Source organism: Carettochelys insculpta, chromosome 2 (genome assembly GCF_033958435.1).
Source record: "Carettochelys insculpta isolate YL-2023 chromosome 2, ASM3395843v1, whole genome shotgun sequence".
Taxonomy (NCBI): domain Eukaryota; kingdom Metazoa; phylum Chordata; order Testudines; family Carettochelyidae; genus Carettochelys; species Carettochelys insculpta.
In genome coordinates this window covers 132,475,357-132,494,634 of record NC_134138.1, presented here as the reverse complement: position 1 = coordinate 132,494,634, position 19,278 = coordinate 132,475,357, and the positions used below count along the sequence as shown (strand labels likewise).

The following is a 19,278-nucleotide window of genomic DNA, read 5'->3' as shown; positions in this document are numbered from 1 at the left end:
GAATTTGAAATTTCAGGGCTTTATCCTTCTCTTCTGCAAGTTAATGGCAAAATGCCCCCTTATTTCAGAGACAGCAGGACTGGGCTCATAGACTGTGGCCACACCAGCCCCCTCTTTTCGGAAGGGGCATGTTAATGAGGGATTTCAGGAGAGGCTAAAAAGTCACTGACAAGAATATGCAGTGCCTCATTAGCATAATGGTGGCCACACGTGATTTGAAAGTGCCACTTTCGGAACACATTCCACCTGTGTAGACAGGGGCCTTTTGAAAGGACACCCTGATTTCAAAAGCCACTTCCCAAAAGCAAATGGGAAGAAGGGCTATTGAAAGCAGGGGGGCCTTTCAAAAGGCCCCTGTCTACACAGGCTGCATGCATGTTGAAAGTGGAACTTTCGAATCGCACATGGCCGCCATTATGCTAATGAGTCACTGCATAGTCATGTCAGTGACTCATGAGCATCTTCTGAAATCCCTCATTAACATGCCCCTTCTGAAAGGAGGGGGCTAGTGTGGCCACAGGCATAGTGTATGCTCAGCTGTGCCTGCCATGAGTACCTCATGACCAAAAGAGGCTTCTGTTATCATTCTGGTAGGATTTTGTGATATAGGCCCTGGTTGCGCTATGTGTTCAAGATGTGGATCCCTCTGCCAACGGAAAACACCACTGAGCACACAGCAGGATCTGGATTATGAAGTATAATCTCATATGATCCTAGGACTGCCCAACAGTGTTGGAGTCTAGAAGGCGGCAACCTTTGAAGTCTTTCAGATTTTATTTAGTTAAACTTACGGCATAATGTGCAGAACAATTTCAATCATTTGAAAAATCACCATGGTGACTGGTAAGCTATAAATATCTCAGACATGGACATATATTCAGATAGACAGACAATGAGCATTTTATTACACATTGATTATGTGAGTAGCATTCTCTGGGTTTGTGTTTGAGAGCAAACCTATAATCCTGATGGGTTTGTTGCCGGTATCTGGACAGGGAGAGTATATAGCAAAAGGTATCTCTCTTGCCTCCAGGTGATGAGTTTTAAAGGAAGAAATTTGCTTACCACCCGAGGTAGTTGCACTAAGATGACAGGTCTGGTGCTGGGAGGGAAAATAATAGGAATCAGATTCACTCAGCTAAATACTCATCTCACGAGACAAAATTCTGACACAAAATATTAATCACGCACATATGCTTTTTCCCCCTTCCTTTCCCTAGGAAATGTGACTGGAAACAGTAACTCCACGTTTATATCAAGCGGACAAGTAATGAATTTTAAGGGTGATATAATTGTCGTCTATGTTAGTCAAAACTCCCAAGAGGGGACAACAGCTACTGCAACATCTGAGGAGAATGTGGGGAGTCCAGTGCAAGAGGAAAACCTGAACCGCTGTGAGACTTTTGCGGGCAACACCCAACAATACAAGGAGAAATATGCTGAGGTCAGCCCAGCTTACCCTGCAGAAAATGAGGGACTAAATAGCACGAGGGAATATGAGAGAAGGCCAGGGCCTGTGGTTCAGGAAGAGACCCAAGACGGCCAGGACAGGAAGTGCTGCTATAGCGGGGCATTTCAACCTGTGCAAGAGGAGGGAAAGCCAGGACAATATTCAGAGAAAGCATTGCACTGATGGGATTCAACAGCTCTTTGCTCAATCTCGGTGCTTGACTGAAGTATCTCTAGTACCGAGAGATTGAAGAAGAGACAGCAAATGGCATGAATGGCCTGCACAGTTGTGTTAGCTGCTCAGAAGCCAGGTGGATCATTAGATCTGAGACCTTTATTATTCCTGCTGTCTCTTGGGGGGACCTCATAAAATGGAACATACTATTCCTCAGGAAAATCCTGGGATGCTATCGCTATGGAAATTATTCGTGGAGATGGACACAAGTGTAAAGCTGCTATCACCGCAGAAATATCTTTTCCCACAATTGTTCAGGTTGTTCAAGACTCGCTGTCCCTCCCCTTATCCTTAAGACAAAAAGTGGAAGACTGTAATTAATTTAGATAGGTTATAAAGTCTTTGGGACAGGGATTGTGTGTGTGTGTACACAACACCTAGCATATTGTGACTGATGTTAGTGTACAAATACTAATTATGGTTAATATTCAGAGGGCAAGCCTTAAGTATTAACTCCTGATGATATCCAAGTAAAGAATGTGGGTAAAGATTAAACCAAACCTTTGTGCCTGGCCTTTCACTTCCCCATTCCTTTGCATGGGGCTTGGAAGGAAAACATACACTGCAGCCTCTGTGAGGTGGGACAAAAGTCCAGGTAACCAACAGGCCCCCTGGAGCTCTAGCACGCATCATTTTAATTCTTTGGCATAATGTTTCCCAGCGCTCGTAGTGGGATGGTGCACCTTTGCCACAGCTGAAATGCAGAGCTGTGCTTTAAAAGCATATTCAATTGTTCTTCTACAAAGAAAGTCACAGACTTTGGGCTCAATTCATGTCTGCATTAGAGGTGTATCTCCACTGAATGAATCAGTCCCCTTATGTTTCAGACACAAAGGGTGTGTCTGGTGTCTGGTTATATAGCAAATATGACAGAAAACCAAGGGCAAGAATCTCCATTTGATAGGTCAGAATTTCCTGCAAATGTGTGTTGTGGGCGTGGGCCAGATTTCCAGCTCCTTGAGGTCTAGGGATGTTTAATTCAGGGACAGGCAAAATACAGCCTGAGCTGAATACAGCCCACAACCCAGCAGGAGCCGCAGGCAGGCTCACTGCGGTCTGTGCCCTGCACGCCACTCAAAGCATCTGGCTGTGGGAGCCATGAGTTCTCTGCAAGCCAAGTGCCAGAGAGAGGGCTGCCTGGGCTGGGCTTGTGGTTCAGGTAGCATGCAAAGTCCTGCTCCCGCTCCCCACTGGGCACACAGTACATAGAAAACACACGGGCCCTGCAGCTGGCCACTTCAAGCAGCATGTGGGGGGCGGGGCAGGGAGGAAGCCTGCCTGTGGATTCTGCTACGTAGGAGCCACTTAGCTAAGCATCATCCCCCCCTGTGATATTTACATTAGTGAAAGGAGAACTGATGAGGCCGCACAGGTAGGTATCTAAAGCGCATGCTTTCTGAGCCGATGACAAAATTTAAACTAGGACCGCTCTTGCTAAAAGCATGAGCCTTTACAGCTCGAGCTAAGGACTTAAGGCCTGGCCCCAAAGAACACTGAAGACAGTGGAGCATCTCAGTGCCTTGAGACTGGTTTTTGGATCAGTGGTCTTTGTTGTCAGGCTGCAAGTCATTCAGGGATATGCCCTGCTATATGGACCAGCCTATAAATGTCTGCAGAGACCCACAGGGGATCTCACAGTAGCAAAAGGAAATTTTCCTTTTTTTGCTTCTGACAGGGGACTGGACTCAGTGACCTCTCCAGGTCCCTTCCAGTTCTAGTGTGCTATAATTCAATGATTCTATGACATGAGGTTATTTTCAGACTGCGTTGCAGCAATTAGCATGTAATACAGCAGAAGTGACATTTATTCAAGGCCTAATAAATTTGACCCAAGAGCCTTCCATATAAATTTAATTCTGTCTTATCACCTTGAGTATCACGCTGCAATGATCCTATGGGCCTCATGAGATGATCCATGAACGTCGATGATCCACTTCTTTGTACACTATAGTGTGAGTCTCGCCCATCCACCTGAAGGAGTGTCTTTTACTAGGTGGTTTCTTGTTAGAAAAGATCTGCTCTTAAAAAGTTCCAATACTGCTAAGCCCACTATGCAGCTACTCAAATTTACAGTAACATTTCTGTATGTGAAGACCACCTCAAATCCTGTAAGCAGACAGATTGTTGAAGTCACATCATCATTAGATGCCCATTCATAGGTTAAAAAAAAAGGTTTTCACATCTTTTCAGTGCACCCTTGGAGGTAAATTTCAATACACAAACGTAGAGACCACATTTTTCAGCCCTCTTTAGAAAGAAAACCTATGAAGGAGAATTCCATTTTAGAGCTTGGGGGTCACAGAATTCTGCTGAGAAAGAGAATTCCACCAGCCAGTCATTGGTAAATTAGCTGCTTTGAGGTACAAGGAATAGCTTAAAACACACACATCCCTTCCCGAACCACTCTTTTTTCCCTCTTCTTATGTTACCTCCCTTTCCATTCTTTGCATGTGCTGCAATAGAAGGGAGAGAGGTAGAAGAATCAGGGTGAAACCATAGCTCTATTGAGATCAATGGGACATGATCTCACCAGAAGAATCCAAATATCATTTTAAACCAAGTGTAAAAGAGTTTGAAACAAAAGAATGAAAAATGGGTGTGTCAACGATGGTGCTGTTATGAAACCATGATGGAAAATGGAAAATCCAAGAAGGTTCAGTGCTTTTCCTTGTTCCAACAGAGCCCAAAGCGAAGTATCCACTCCATGGTTATCAACACACTGATGTGCTGTTTGGGTTCTCTGCCTTGCTGCTCAGGCACTGACAAAGTAATTTCTGCATCTTTGTAATTTAGTTTGTAAGTACTCCAGGGCAGGCATTGTTGTTGACTACATGTTTGTACAATGGGGGCCTAACACATTTATGATCTCAGTTGATTGGTGCTCTGGCTGCTATTGTAATACAAATAGTTGATTATGATAAATTCCGACTGCTCTTTTTCGGCAAAAGCAAGATTTTATTGCATTAAATGGAAGAAATTAAATGACATCCTTAGAACTTCCACTGTCATTTTTGCCAAAAGCTCAAATGTGACTATAAAAATCCTCTCACTAGCATGCTTAGGCAATATGTATCCTTTTTTTGTCTGGTGGGTTCCCTCTCCCCTCATGATTCCCACAGGGTAATCACTGGGTAACCTGTGGAACTGTATAGCAACAATGGACCCTGTCGCCCCTTAAGAAAGGAAGAAAAGAAATCTTGGGTTTCTAGGTTTCAGCTTATTGATATACACTCCTTTACATGTAATACTTTGTTTTAAAATAATATGTATACCCATCTATAGTTGAAGGCATATGGGAGTAAGAAATGGGGCGTGATTTTAAAAGTTGATATTTCTGCATTGTGACGAATCTCTTGGTGGTCTGAGTCATTCGCTCTTGTGAATATTATAAACTGGATGGAATGCTGAGTGAAGACTCTTGAGAGCTGATTGGCTAAAACGGAAGATATTTATCTGAGTAACCATGCAGATTTTAGAGCACTTAGAAGAGTAGAGCTTTAAAAATAAAAAGCTGATCTAAACCTTAATTATAATATATTATATGATTATACTTAGGATTACAATATATGACACAATTCTCTAGCAAGGTATTGTACGTACCAGTTGAAACTTTATAATCAACTAAAAAAAGTCAAGGCACCTATTTTTTAAAAATCTTTTAAAAACAATAACAAATTATCCTCCTGATATTTCCAAAGCAAGTAAAGCTCTCTAGCACAAAGCAGTTATGCACGTTAAACACCAGGACCCAGTGCTTCTGGATTCCATGCCCAGCTCTGCCATGGACTTACTCTTTTGACTTTGACCAATTCACTTAAACCCCCATGCTTCAAAGTAACCATTTAAAACCAGGGATACTAATACTTGCCTACCTTGTGTGAGTGTTGGAATGCTTAAATAATATATGTAAAGCACTTTGAGATCCACAAACTGAAGGCTCTACATAAACTTCAGGTACTGTTATTGATAGATTCAACTGCATCTTCGACAATTAAGCCTCCCAACAGGCAATTAAGATCCAGAAAATATGATATTCCTATTTCAGTGCAGTAACATTGCAAGGCAGAGAATGGATTAATGCTTTGTTGAACTACTTTGTTGCATGTATCCTGAGCCATGCCTTAGATTGCCATAAAACTCTCTCAGCTCCATCTACAGTATGAAAGCAGCGATCCCGAGGACCAAGTTATCACATGGTTCCCTCTTGTGGTGTAGATAAAACTCTATTGCTACAGCTCTGGACATGGCTAGCTCCTATCCACACTACAAGCAGTAACTATATTTTTACCCCCTTAGGGTCAATTGTGTTATAATTGTGTCTTCAACATGACTGTTTTCATAATGCAGGTGTGCTCTAAATTTACAGGTTAGGTGAAGCTTCCTGCATCACTCTTTTTCATAGGGAAGGCTTTTGGTTGCTGAGCAAAACAAAATAACCTCTTTGTTCATATATGATGATATATGATATAACAAAAGGTGTGTCTTCCAACATGTATCTGATAATGCAAGAAAAGAAAAGAAAAAGGGTAGTTTTCCAAAAGTAATGATTACAACTCATTACTGGTGGGCTTTTCAACATCACCTTGGAACTTAAACATTCGATGCCCATTTATTTCTAAAATAGCCCATGTAGCAGCTGACAGACGTTACAAATTACGTATTTATTCAGTATCCCTGGCCTATACTAGCAATTCAACATAGAGCAGAGAAATTTTGGCCATGCACACTGAGACAAAGCCCTCCCACTCTGAAAAATGCTCATGCTCACAGGACCTGTCAACTCTATCGTGACTTTAGTCTATAATGCTGCACCCTTGGACAGAGGCTGAATTTGGTGTCATCAGGGGTTGTGGCATTTCTGAAGAGAGAATCATTAATATAAATTCATTTTGACTTCTTATCAATTGAGTTCCTGAAGCATGTCCTTCAGTGCAGTATTTGAGAAACTAAGCTGCTTGCGATGGTACAGGACAGAACCTTGCTTGAATCACATTGGGAGACATCCTTACTGTAACCAGGTCCCTAGCAGTTGCTCTTGTGCTGTACACAGTTGCTATTCGGATGAGACAAAACACTTCTTCTCAACACCATGGAGATCAATGTTGTTTTACACAGAGTCAAACCCCATGCTAAAATTAATGCAAAATCTTCGCATCAGAACATTGTTTCAGGAAAACATACAATATTTAGTTAATCTGACAAAAATACAGGTGACGCTTTTCTTCACAATCTGATAGGCTACGTCTACACTACAGCAATCTTTCTAAAGAAGCCCTTCTGGAAGGTCTTTCAAAACAATGTGTCCACACACAAAAAAGCAGATCAAAAGCATCATTTGCTCTTTTGAAAAAGAGCGTACACACATCGCCCGCTCTTTTGGAAGAATGGGCCAGGGACCTGAAAGTCAGGCACCATGAGGACTGCGCTTTTGAAAAAGAGGGATTGCAGAGCATCTGCACATGTTTTCTTTTGAAAGAAGTTTTTGAAAAAAGGCGCCCTTCCTGAAACAGGGAGTGGAAAAACACTTTTGAAAGGAGAGCTGCATTTTTTCAGTCTAATTTTGGAAAAACGCCTTTTGTATATAGACGCTCCGCTGCATATTTCGAAAGAGCCTCTTAGAATCATAGAACACTAGAACTAGAAGGGACCTCAAGAGGTCATCGAGTCCAGTTCCCTTCACCATCTAGACCATCCCCGATAGGTGTCTATCTAACCTGCTCTTAAGTATTTCCAGGGATGGAGGGTCCACAACCTCCCTAGGTAACTTATTCGAGTGTTTAACTACTCTGACAGTAAGGAAGCTTTCCTAACGTCTAATCTAAACATCTTTTGTTGCAGTTTAAACCCATTGCTCCTTGTCCTAACCTCAGAGGACAAGGAGAACAATTTTTCTCCCTCCTCCTTGTAACCCTCTTTGAGGTACTTGAAAACTGCTATCATGTCGCCTGTAAATCTCCTCTTTTCTAAACTAAACAAGCCCAGTTCTTTCAGTCTTCCCTTATAGCTCATATTCTCTTGACCTTTAATCATTCTTGTTGCTCTTCTCTGGAACTTTTCCAGTTTCTCCACATCTTTCTTGAAATGTGGTGCCCAGAACTGGGCACAATACTCCAACTGAGGCCTAAAGAGTGCTGACTAAAGCGGAAGAATGACTTCCCGGGTCTTGCTCGCAACACTCCTGTTAATGCATCCCAGAATCACATTTGCTTTTTTTGCAACAGCATTACGCTGTTGACTCATATTTAACTTGTGGTCCACTATGACCTCTGAATCCCTTTCCGCCATACTCTTCCCTAGACAACTGTTTCCCACGCTATATGTATGAAGCTGATTGTTTCTTCCTAAGTGGAGCGTTTTCCATTTGTCCTTATTAAACTTCATCCTGTTTACCTCACACCATTTCTCAAGTTTGTCCAGATCATTTTGAATTATGAGGCTATCCTTCAAAGCGGTTGCAACCCCTCCCAGCTTGGTATCAGCTGCAAACTTAATAAGCGTACTCTCTATGCCAATATCTAAATTGTTGATGAAGATATTGAATAGAACCGGTCCCAAAACAGATCCCTGTGGAACCCCACTTGTTATGCCCTTCCAGCATGACTGCAAACTATTAACTACTCTCTGAGAATAGTTATCTAGCCAGTTATGCACCCACCCAACTAAGCTGTATTTGCTTAGTTTATTGATAGGAAGATCATGCAAAACTGTGTCAAATGCCTTACTAAAGTCGAGGTATACCACATCCACCACCTCTCCCTTATCCACAAGAATTGTTATCCTGTCAAAAAAAGCCATCAGATTGGTCTGGCATGATTTGTTCTTTCCAAATCCATGCTGGCTGTTATCTATCAACTTATTTTCATCCAGATGTTTGCAGATGAATTCCTTAATTATTTGCTCCATTATCTTTCCTGGCACAGAAGTTAAACTGACTGGTCTGTAGTTTCCTGGGTTGTTCTTTTCTCCCTTTTTATAGATGGGCACTATGTTTGCCCTTTTCCAGGTTTCTGGAATCTCTCCCAACTTCCAGGACTTTTCAAAGATGCTAGCTAAAGGCTCAGAAATCTCCTCTGTCAGTTCCTTAAGTATTCTAGGATGCATTTCATCTGGCCCTGATGACCTGAAGACATCTACTTTTTCTAAGTAATTTTTAACTTGTTCTTTATGTATTTTATCCTCTAGACCTACCCCCCTTCCCACTAGCATACATTGTTAGGAATTTCTGCATCAGTCTTCTTGGTGAAGACCAAAACCAAGACGTTATTAAGCACCTCTGCCATTTCCAAGTTTCCTGATATTGTTTCTCCCTCCTCACTGAGTATTGGGCCTACCCTGTCCTTGGGCTTCCTCTTGCTTCTAATATATTTATAGATTGACTTCTTGTTACTCTTTGGCTATGTCTACACTCGCCAAAAACTTCGAAATGGCCATGCAAATGGCCATTTCGAAGTTTACTAATGAAGCGCTGAAATACATACTTCGAAGTCCCCTTATTCCCATCTGCTCATAGGAATAAGGGGACTTCGAAGTAGGTGGGGTCCTTTCAAAAAGGAGCCCCGTCCGGACGAGCCACGCAGCGGCAAGCCACGTCAATTTCGAAGTTCTGTGGCCACCCCCCTGCTAATGAGGCGCTGAATATGTATTTCAGCACTTCATTAGGAAACTTTGAAATGGGCATTTGCATGGCCATTTCGAACTTTTTGGCTAGTGTAGACACGGCCTTTATGTCTCAAGCTAGTTTGAGCTCATTCTGTGCCTTGGCCTTTCTAATCTTGCCCCTGCAGGGGCACGTACTGTTTTTTATATTCATCTTTTGTAGTTTCTTCTAATTTCCACTTTTTATGTGACTCCTTTTCGATTTTGAAACCATGCAAGATCTCCTGGCTAAGCCAAGGCGGTCTTTTACCATACTTTCTAGCTTTCCTATGCAGCGGTATAGTTTGCTTTTGGGCTCTTAATAACATCCCTTTGAAAAACTGCCAGTTCTCTTCAGTTGTTTTTTTCTCTTAGGCTGTGGCCACTCTAACACCTCCTTTCGGAGGGGCTATGGTAATGTGGCACTTCAGAACAAGCTAATGAGGCACTACCATGAACATGCAGCGCCTCATTAGCATAATGGTGGCTGCGCGTGCTTCGAACCTGCCAGTTTCAAAACATGTGCCGCCCGGGTAGCTGGGGGGGGTGCCTTTTGAAATGGACCTGTGATTTCGAAAGCCCCTTCTTCCCAAAATCAGATGGGAATAAAGGGCTTTCGAAATCAGGGGATCATCCTGAAAGGCCCCCCGGCTACAAGAGCAGTGTGTGTTTTGAAACTGGCAGTTTCGAAACTTAACGCAGCTGCCATTATGCTAATGAGGCACTGCATATTCATGGAAGTGCCTCATATGCATATCCCAAAATGCCACATTACCATGGAGGGGCTAGTGTGGCCACAGCCTTCGTTTTGCTTCCCTTGGGACAAGAGGTCAAATTTCAGCCCGCCACCTCAAAAACGTTGCTGACCCCTGTTTTAAACCTTCAAAGTGGGAAAACCCTGCCAGAAACCCGTGTATCTTGCCCCTGCGAGGGAAACCCTGTAGGATTTCTGACCAGAATCTGGTTTGGAGGGAACATGGCCAAACAGCCAGCCTGGGAACCAGGCCCCTGGGTTCTAGTCCTGGCTCTGAGCGGAGGTGAGGACATGCCAAAGAACTTACTGGTTGGTACCATTCCATGCCAGCCCTGCTAAGCGCCTGAGTCCAGAACAAGAACGGTCAAACTCCCAGTCCACCATGTTTTGCATCTTTGCCAGAGCACAAGTGGGAGAGAGATGCCCTCTGAACTTGCTGCAGCTGGCACAAAGCCCTTGGCCCTGCTGCTGGTGAGTCAGCCGGCTGCAAGACCCACCCCTCTCTTGCCTCAGGAGTCCATCAGCAGTGCACCCACAGGAGCATTCAATAGCAGCGCAGCTGGGAACACCCCACCCCAACCTGCTCACTCTTCTCTTGAAAAATACTTCAAAAGAACTTGCTAGTGTAGACGTGGGCCCGGAGAAATTGTGAGGACTTTCACACCAAAAGTAGGTCACCTGCTGAGTCAACAGGCTACCATTACGGAATTTGCCACCCAGCAGCGCTCGGTTCGGCTGACAGGGGAAGAAGCACGAAGCTCGAAGTGGTCAAATGGCAGGAAATACCCAGGTTTGTTCCTTTCCAGGTGTCATACAAGACAGTTGTCTTCTGTTTACATCCCCTAGGGGCCTTGTCCTGCAATTTGAGGTTTATGAATGAAAAGTGCTATGTGACAGCTAACTATTATGATTTAAAGGGGGTTCTACACATCAGGCAGTAGCAGAAACAAGTGTTTGCTTTATTTGCCTAAGTATTTTTTAAATACCTGCAGTACAACTTGATTGGTTTTGTTTCTGTTGTTGATGTTGAATTACCGCTTTGCTGGACAGCCCTGTTTCATGGCACTGTTTTGGTATTTTACAGTATACACATAAATGTATTTGCCAGAGACTGATGATGAACACGTTCCTCCCAATTTGGGGATAAACTGTATTTCTAAATTATGTAAAAGAAGCACCAGCCTGATAAATACTTCAGAAATGCATGGATTAATAACCACACCACAAATAATGGTATTACAGGCTATAGCTGCTGCTAAAATTTCCAATACGTTATTCAGATCCCTGAATTCTGTTACTGCGTCTATTACTTAAACAAAAAAATACAAGTTCATATCCTGTAGAGTACGAAAAACCAAAATCTACTTTTTTCACACCACAGAATAGTCATCTATTTCTATTCATTGGAAACAGAGAACATTGCTAATTACTAGAGTGCAAAATGCTGCACATCTGCATTCATAAATAATCTCCTGCACCCAGTGTTACATAAAACAAATCCCCCAGCTTGCCTCTTTACCCAACATGCACACAGCACTGTGCTGCTTTATTTTTATGAGAATGGGCCTAGTACAGAGAGCCTAATGGATTTTGTTATAGACCCATCACACCAGTATGCAAAAGCAAAGGCTTAACTGCAAAAGTAGTCCTCAGGATTACTTTTGTTATCAACATCTGATTACTTTTCCAGTTGAAAATTAGCACTCGTTTCTTTCTTACTTTTCTGAGGAAACTACTTCCTTGCAGAAGTGTAAATACGGAGGTCGTAATGGTGTGTCAATGGGCTGACTCTCTTAGCTGAACTAAAACAAAGTGAATCTCATGTTGCTGCGAGAAAATGAGCAGGTTACTTTTTATTCCATTTACCAGTGATATGAAAGGTTGTTTTTTTGTTTTTTTTTTTTCCCAGTCTTCAACAGACTAATATAGGGGTGTGTGTGCAGGAAATGTGGACAGTGCCTACATGAGTGTCCATGGTGTCTCTTCTCCACTCTCTCTGTAATCACTACCACAGGGCCGTCTCTTGTTCTTTGTGAGGACAGAGTAGCCCCAGTGCTTAAAGTACTACACACACAATCCCAAGAGGGCTTTGGTGTCCTGCCCGCAGCTTCCTCAATGCTGGGGAAAAGAGCTCAGTGGGACAAAGTGACTCCACAATCTCTTACCGAGTAATGCATCTCCATCCTGTCAGTTACAGACAGGTTCACTGTTCTGCTACAATAGAGAGAGACACGTGTTTTTCTAACCAGCTACAGAAAGTTAGCCATGTTAGTCGATAGCTTCACAAAAACAAACAGTCCTGTAGCACCTTAAAGACTAACACGTGTATTTATTCGTTAATTAGCTTTCACTGGTAAGACCCACTTCTTCAGATTACTTCAGTCTGAAACGAAGAAGTGGGTCTTGCCCATGAAAGCTTGTTACCGAATAAATAAATGTATTAGGCTAAGTCTACACAGAAAAGCTATTTTGAAATAACAGATGGGGGCAAGGATAGCTCAGGGTTGTGAGTTCAGCCCTTAAGGGGGACATTTAGGGATCGGGGGAAATAGATTAAAAAAAAAGAAAAATCTGCCCCAGATGGTAGTAGATCATCACTGGACTCAATGACCTCTCAAGGTCCCTTCTAGCTCTGAGATAGATATATCTCCACATAAACAATGCAACCTCTATTTAGAAACATTTTCAAAATAGTAGTTGGCTTATTTCAAAATTGGTAAGCCTCTTTTTAAGGATTAGAATCAATTTTGAAATAAGCCATAGTGTGGCCAATGGCTCTATGGGTGTGTCTACACTAGCACCCCCCTTTCAAAAGGGGGGTGCTAATGAGGCACTGCAATGAATATGCAGCACCTCATTAACATAATGGCAGCCATGGCACTTCAAAAGTGCTGCTTTCGATCGTGCGTGGCTCATCTACACGGGGTCCTTTTCAAAAGGCCCCCCCACATATCAAAGTCCTATTTGGTTATAGGGATAAGGGGATGAGCCATGCATGATCCAAAGCAGCACTTTCGAAGTGCATTGGCCGTCATTATGCTAACGAGACACTGCATGTTCCAAAGTATCTCATTAGCATCCCCCTTTCAAAAGCCTACGTGTGTAGATGCTGTGTTTTGAAATAGCTAAGCATTAGCTTGAAATGCATTTTTGTGTGTAGCAGCATTCACTATAGGCTATTCCAGAATAGCTCTTCTGGAATAACCTCCCCCACCCACCCAATGTTTCTCTACACACACCTAGGAGGAGGGATACACCTGACATTTGTCTTGTTTGCTCTTGCCAACTGATCATCAAATGGCATGAACAAACTTTCAAAATGCCTAGCAGCTTTGAAGGAAGAAAAAAAAAAAAAGGGGGAGTCAAGATGTCTGGGCAAAGCTTACAAAGGGGAATGTCTCAGTCAAAATGGGCACCCTAAATATCACATACTTCCTTTGGACTGGGCATAAATGTAACCAGTACTCACTTCCCACTGCAGCTTATCATTTACATGGTCAGATATAGAAATAAAGTGTGTTACACTGCTACCCTAATGTACCACGTACGTGCTGTTTGTCTCCATTCAGTTTCCCAGTTGAAAACCAGAGCCACTAGATGGCACCATATGGAAATCTGTGCCTGGGTGATTTCTTATTTCAGAATGCTTTGTAACAATGTGTACTTTAAAAATAAATTAGTTAGATACAGAAAGCTGAAGGCTGCTGCGCTTCCACAGAATAGGCCTTGCACCTGATGTGCATGGCATCTGAAGAGCACCCATTATATTTTCAGCATAGGATGGCCTTTTCTTTCTACCCATAGAGTATAAGTTCTCAGCCGTTGTCAGACTAGATCATCGCATGTGGCTCCTTCCAGCCTAGACTTCCACAAATCTCTTGTAGCCTCCCCAGCACCTATTTTGTCTAAAGCTGTGCAAAATACAATCTTTAGATCTTCCTCAAGCTGCGTGCTAAGTGCACGCTAAAAATTTAAAATGCACATCTCCTCTAAAGACTCAAGTATAGGCTGCCACAAAGCTGTACAGTAAATCCTCAAAATGCACAGTTGCGAGTTGCCCTTAACTCCCATTAACACGAGTTAAGTGCATCTCAAAATCCTGCTCCCCCCCCCGGCTCTGGCTTAACCCCTCGGGCCCATGCAGCCCTGGTTCAACCCACCCTGGTTCAACCCTCCCCAGCTCAAACCCCCTGCAGCCCAGCTCCCCACCCGCGCACAGCTCTAACTCACCACCCCTGCGCATGGCTCTGGCTCAACCCCCGCATCCCTGGTTCAACACCCCCCCCAGCACGTGGCTCTGGCTCTGGCTTAACCCTCCTCCCCCTGGCCTTGGTTTAAAACCCACCCGGCACAGTCCCAACTCAGCTCCACTCCCCTGCAGCCCTAACCCATCCCAGGCTTAACCCCCCTCCCACAGCCCCAACCCGCTGCCAGGCTTAACCCCCCCCAACTGCCCCCACCTTAACCCCAGGACTTACCATTGAAAAGGAGCTGCAGGGGCTCCTGCTGCTTTCCCAGCTGCAGAACGTGCGTTCTGCCGGGGAAAAAAGGTGCCCCCCTCAATTTATGCAAAATTCAAGTTCTGGGAAGGTACGTGGGAATACCGCATAAATCTAGCTGAGATTTTTCAAAGTAATTTAAGGAATTTAGACAGGTAGTGGAAGATATGTCTGTCTCCCTTAGGCTGCCTTGACAGTCTCAACCACTGAACCTAAACAGCTGGCAAAGGAAACCCATCTGCACTGTAACCAGAAGGACTAATGGGTTGACAAACTGATGCTGATGGCTTTAAAGTAAGATGGTCGGTCAAAGCAGAAAACGTCAGTGAGAACTTAGATTTTGTACCCAAAACGGGCCTAATTATTCTTTAACTGTCCAAACGCTCAGACACACAGGATGTCTATCAATTTCTGTCACTTATTTCCATTTTGCACTGATCAGTTCCAGCTTCCTATTAATGGACTTAGATTCTTTCTCTATGGTTTTACATCACACTTTTTAGGTTGTCCTCTCTCTTTCCAAGTGGGGTCTTAACAAGGAAATTGTTTTGGTGGCATCCTTAAAATGTATCCTAAATATCTCTCATCATTGTCATGCCATGTTTGATACTTAAAGTTGGTGTGCTCTAGTGAGCATTTCCAGTTGTAAGGAATTTTTTTTTCTGGGAACTCTGAAAATCTTCTGAGAGCATTTACTCTGGAATGAGTTTTCCTTATCAAGTGCTGTTATGGATTTCCATGATTGTACTTCATAATGGAGGACAGATATGCTAGTGTTAAAAAAAAAATCTATTTTGTAGCAGCGCTGATCGTATTACTTCCCCAATCATTTCAAGTTTGTAAAAGTTTTTTGCTGTTTTTGATATTCGTTGTTTGAGATCTAGCATAGAGTTACTGTCATTGTGCCTCTTGTGCGCAGATATATAATGTCTCATTCTTCTAATATTTCTCCGTTTTCTCTGCTGATTGCTTTTGGAACACTGACAGCCATAAATTTTGCTTTCCCCTTGTTGAAGAACAAACCAATTTGTTTTTTGGTGACTGGCAAATGCTGGGTCTTTTCTTCCATTAAGTGAGGTGTTGAACTGAGCAACACTATGTCATCAGCAAAAACAAGGTCATCCAATTGTACTTTATCATTTGCCCATCAAATTTCTCAGTTGCCTTCTGCAGTTAATTTCCTCTCAACATTGTCAACAGCCCGTAAAACAATACTAATTATTTTGCTGGTATTCTATACTATGCAATAATTTTCCAGAGTCTTTCTCTATGTGCACTACCAAAAACCTCCTGGCTATAAAATTTATCACAGGAGGTGCTTGTCACTCTCCATTTTATTCTATAATATGTCTGTGAAATCAACAATATGTCCTGCAGATACCTCAGCAGCCTAAAACCTAGGTGCTCCTATTGAAGTTGGAGATCTTTTTTGGTTCTTGATATATTGCAGGTTGATGCTGAACATGATATTCGCAGGCACTGAGAATAATGTGACTCCTCTCAGTTACTGAAGTTGGCATGTCACCCTTCTTTCAGATTTCTCTCTTCCATGGGGTTGAGTTTTTTCTCTATTCAACATTCAATTCAAAAACACAAGGAAACACTTACTACAGGCACCTCTTCGGTAATATTGTTCTTTCTAACTATTTTCCCATTTCTGAGTTTACTGATGGCTTTTCTAACTTCTTCCACTATAACAACACCTAAAGTTCTTCCATTAACTCCATTAGAATACTGAATAGTCTTTAGTTCTAGCTGAAAAGTACTTTTTGTGTTTGGATCTTTTAATTGTGCTCTACTAACAAGCAATCTTTGACTTTCTTCATCCTTTTAAAATTAATCTTCAATTTAAAAAACACAGATTGTGGTCACTGCCCACATCTGCTCTTCTCTACACACGGACATGTGCCAACAAACTATTAAATGTTAATATTCTTGAAATGCAGATGTGAACTCTCCTATCCTTTGTAGCACTATCTTCAGACAAAAGTAAGTAATCCTACCAAAGGTGGGTCTGTGCACAGAGTTCAGGTGAAATATCAAAGGTGCATGAAAAATAAAATGTATCAGATGTCTGCAGAAAATAAGACCTTGTCTCCACTTGAAAATGTGCCACTCTGGAATAGCAACAGAGAGGTAGCTGTGTTAGTCTGTACTCCAACAAAACAAAGCAACAGAAACGTAGCACTTTAAAGATTAGCAAAATGATTTATTCGGTGATGAGCTTTCGTGGGACAGACCCACTTCCACAGATCAATTTGCAGTTATTCAGGAATAACAATCTTATTCAGGAATAGGGGCACCCAGATGAAGTTTCATACCTGAAGCATATCAGGTAACAATTAGACTGGAGTACATATTTTGGTAAACTCTCAAATGCAGATAAGCCCCAAAAGAAATTTATTTCATAGTGATCATACTTGGGTATCTGTTTGGCTAACTACCTATCTGTAAAATAGGCCCTGTTTCTCTGAGCTCATTGAGCTAATCAGTGCCAGATGACAGACAGGCTACAGTGACACGGCCAAGTTATTTTGACATAACAGCTGTTATTTTGAAATAACTTTGCTATTATCTACACTACACACACGCTATTTTGAAATACATTTGATATAGTGGGTGCATTATTCCAAAACGGGTAAACCTCATTGCGGGAGGAATAATAGCACCTATTTCGAAATAACTATTTTGAAGAAAGTGCTATTCCCTGGCTATGTCTACACTAGCATTCCTCTTTCGAAAGAGGCGTGCAAATGAAGGAAAGCGAAAATGCAAATGAGGCACAGATTTATATATCTGGCACCTCAGTTTCATATTCTTTCAAAAGAAGAACAGCAATGTAAAGGCAGCTGTTTTGAAAGTAATCTCCATCTTTGAAGGAACCCTTCTTCCTGTATTTTTTTTAGGAAGAAGGGTTCTTTTGAAGATGGGGTTTGCTTTTGGAACAGCTGTGTCTGCACGGCTTTTCTTCTTTCAAAGGAAGCTCTTTTGAAAGAAGGATATGCAAATGAGGTGCAAGGTATGTAAATCTGTGCCTCATTTGCATTTTTGATTTCCTTCATTTGCACACCTCTTTCAAAAGAGGAATGCTAGTGTAGACTTAGCCCCTGTCTTATCACCGATTTTAAAATAGTTATGTCAAACTAGGCACTATTTCAAAACAAGCGCTATGTGTGTAATCTATGTGTTTTGAAATAGCTAAGTGCTATTTCGAAATACATTTTTGTGTGTTGCAGCCCTGTTTCAGAATAGCTTATTTCAAAAGAGGGCTGCTGTGTCGTTGTAGCCACGGAGGGGGACAGAAGTGGTTCTATGACATCCTTGTATCACCCGCTGTAACCAGGAGTTGGAGCAGGTAGCATCTTGAATCTGAGAGATTAATTTATGCCCAGAAGCCTCTGAGCCCAAGAATCTATTTCAATAGTTTCGCACTGCCAGAATACAAGAGCACTGCAGCTTCCTGGATGGGAGAGGGGAAGTATGAGGCTTTATGCTGTACTGCTCAGGGAGGATCGGTTCCAGCAGGATTTTGGTTGCTTTGCAGCAGGAAGTGGCTGGAGCTGCCCTGAGACTTCTGCCCAAAAATCCAGGACAGGAAAAAGGAACCATTCAGGTATGTCAAGATGCAAATTATATAGACAGTAATAGCAAAGAAGGGTGAGCTGTATGAATGGTTAAACTGACTAGGTAAAGTTTAACGACAGCTCCTCCAGACAGAGCATTAAATTATTTTTTAAATGAGCTCATTATTCCTAGAGAGCCAAGGTGAGTGAAGTAACCTTTTATTGGACCAATCTTGGTTGGTCTGCGAGATGTGCATTTGAGCTACACAGAGCTCTTCTTCAGGTGTGGAAAAGATAAGCTCAGCGTATACAGTAAACCCTTGAGTTACGCAGGGGTTGCGTTCCTTCAAACCCCTCCCCCAACCCCTTAACTCAAATTTTCACACAAGTTGGCAGGGGAGGGAGACGGGAACCAGGCTGCTGCCTGCTTCTGGGCTTTCAGGCTCTGGGAAACTGACCAGACCACTAGGGCTGCTCAGTTTCCTGGCTCCCAGAGTGGCAGGGAGCCGGGAACCAGGGGACAGCCTGGTTCCCAGCTCCCCGCTACTTGCAGGACCCCGGAAACTCACCAGCTCATGGCTGATCAGTTTCCCAGGTCCCCCATGCTGGTGAGTTTCCAGGGTCCTGCAAGCAGTGGGGAGCTGGGAACCAGGCTGTCCCCTGGTTCCCGGCTCCCCGCCACTCTGGGAGCCAGGAAACTGAGCAGCCCTAGTGGTCTGGTCAGTTTCCCAGAGCCTGAAAGCCCAGAAGAGCCCAGAAGCAGGCAGCAGCCTGGTTCCCGTCTCCCTCCCCCGCCAATTTGTGTGAAAATTTGAGTTATGAGGCGGGAGGGGGTTGCAGGAACGCAACCCCTGAGTATCTCAAGGGTTTACTGTATACACTGAGCTTGTCCTTGCTTCTCCTGGCCTTCCCCCAACCGTGCTGTTAGCTGGCCCAGCTGCTCACAGCGGCAGGCAGCTAGGCAGCCTGACAGCCACAGAGTGGCTTCAGGTTGTGTTTAACTCGCTTTTAAGCGAGTTACGTGCAACTTGAAGCTGTGTATTTCAGATATTTACTGTACTTGAAAGCTTCTCTCTCTCGCCAGCAGAAGATCATCCCATAAAAGATGTTACAGAGGCAAGGCGGAAGAGGTAACATCATGGG

At 43.1% G+C, this 19,278-nt stretch overlaps 1 protein-coding gene across 2 annotated transcripts in view; it reads left to right on the top strand.

Moving 5' to 3' along the window:
- TNFRSF11A (TNF receptor superfamily member 11a) overlaps positions 1 to 4,966 on the top strand; it is a 49,988-nt gene extending 45,022 nt beyond the window's left edge. The window contains exons 10-11 of one of the 2 annotated variants that reach the window (XM_074985940.1): positions 1,221 to 1,444; positions 4,365 to 4,966. In XM_074985940.1, coding sequence (XP_074842041.1) covers positions 1,221 to 1,444; positions 4,365 to 4,472 — 332 coding nt within the window. In that variant the 3' untranslated portion in view covers positions 4,473 to 4,966. Of the gene's footprint in view, positions 1 to 1,220 lie in introns of both variants that reach the window. The other variant, XM_074985939.1, reaches the window with a different exon arrangement.
- The last annotated feature ends 14,312 nt before the right edge of the window (positions 4,967 to 19,278 follow it).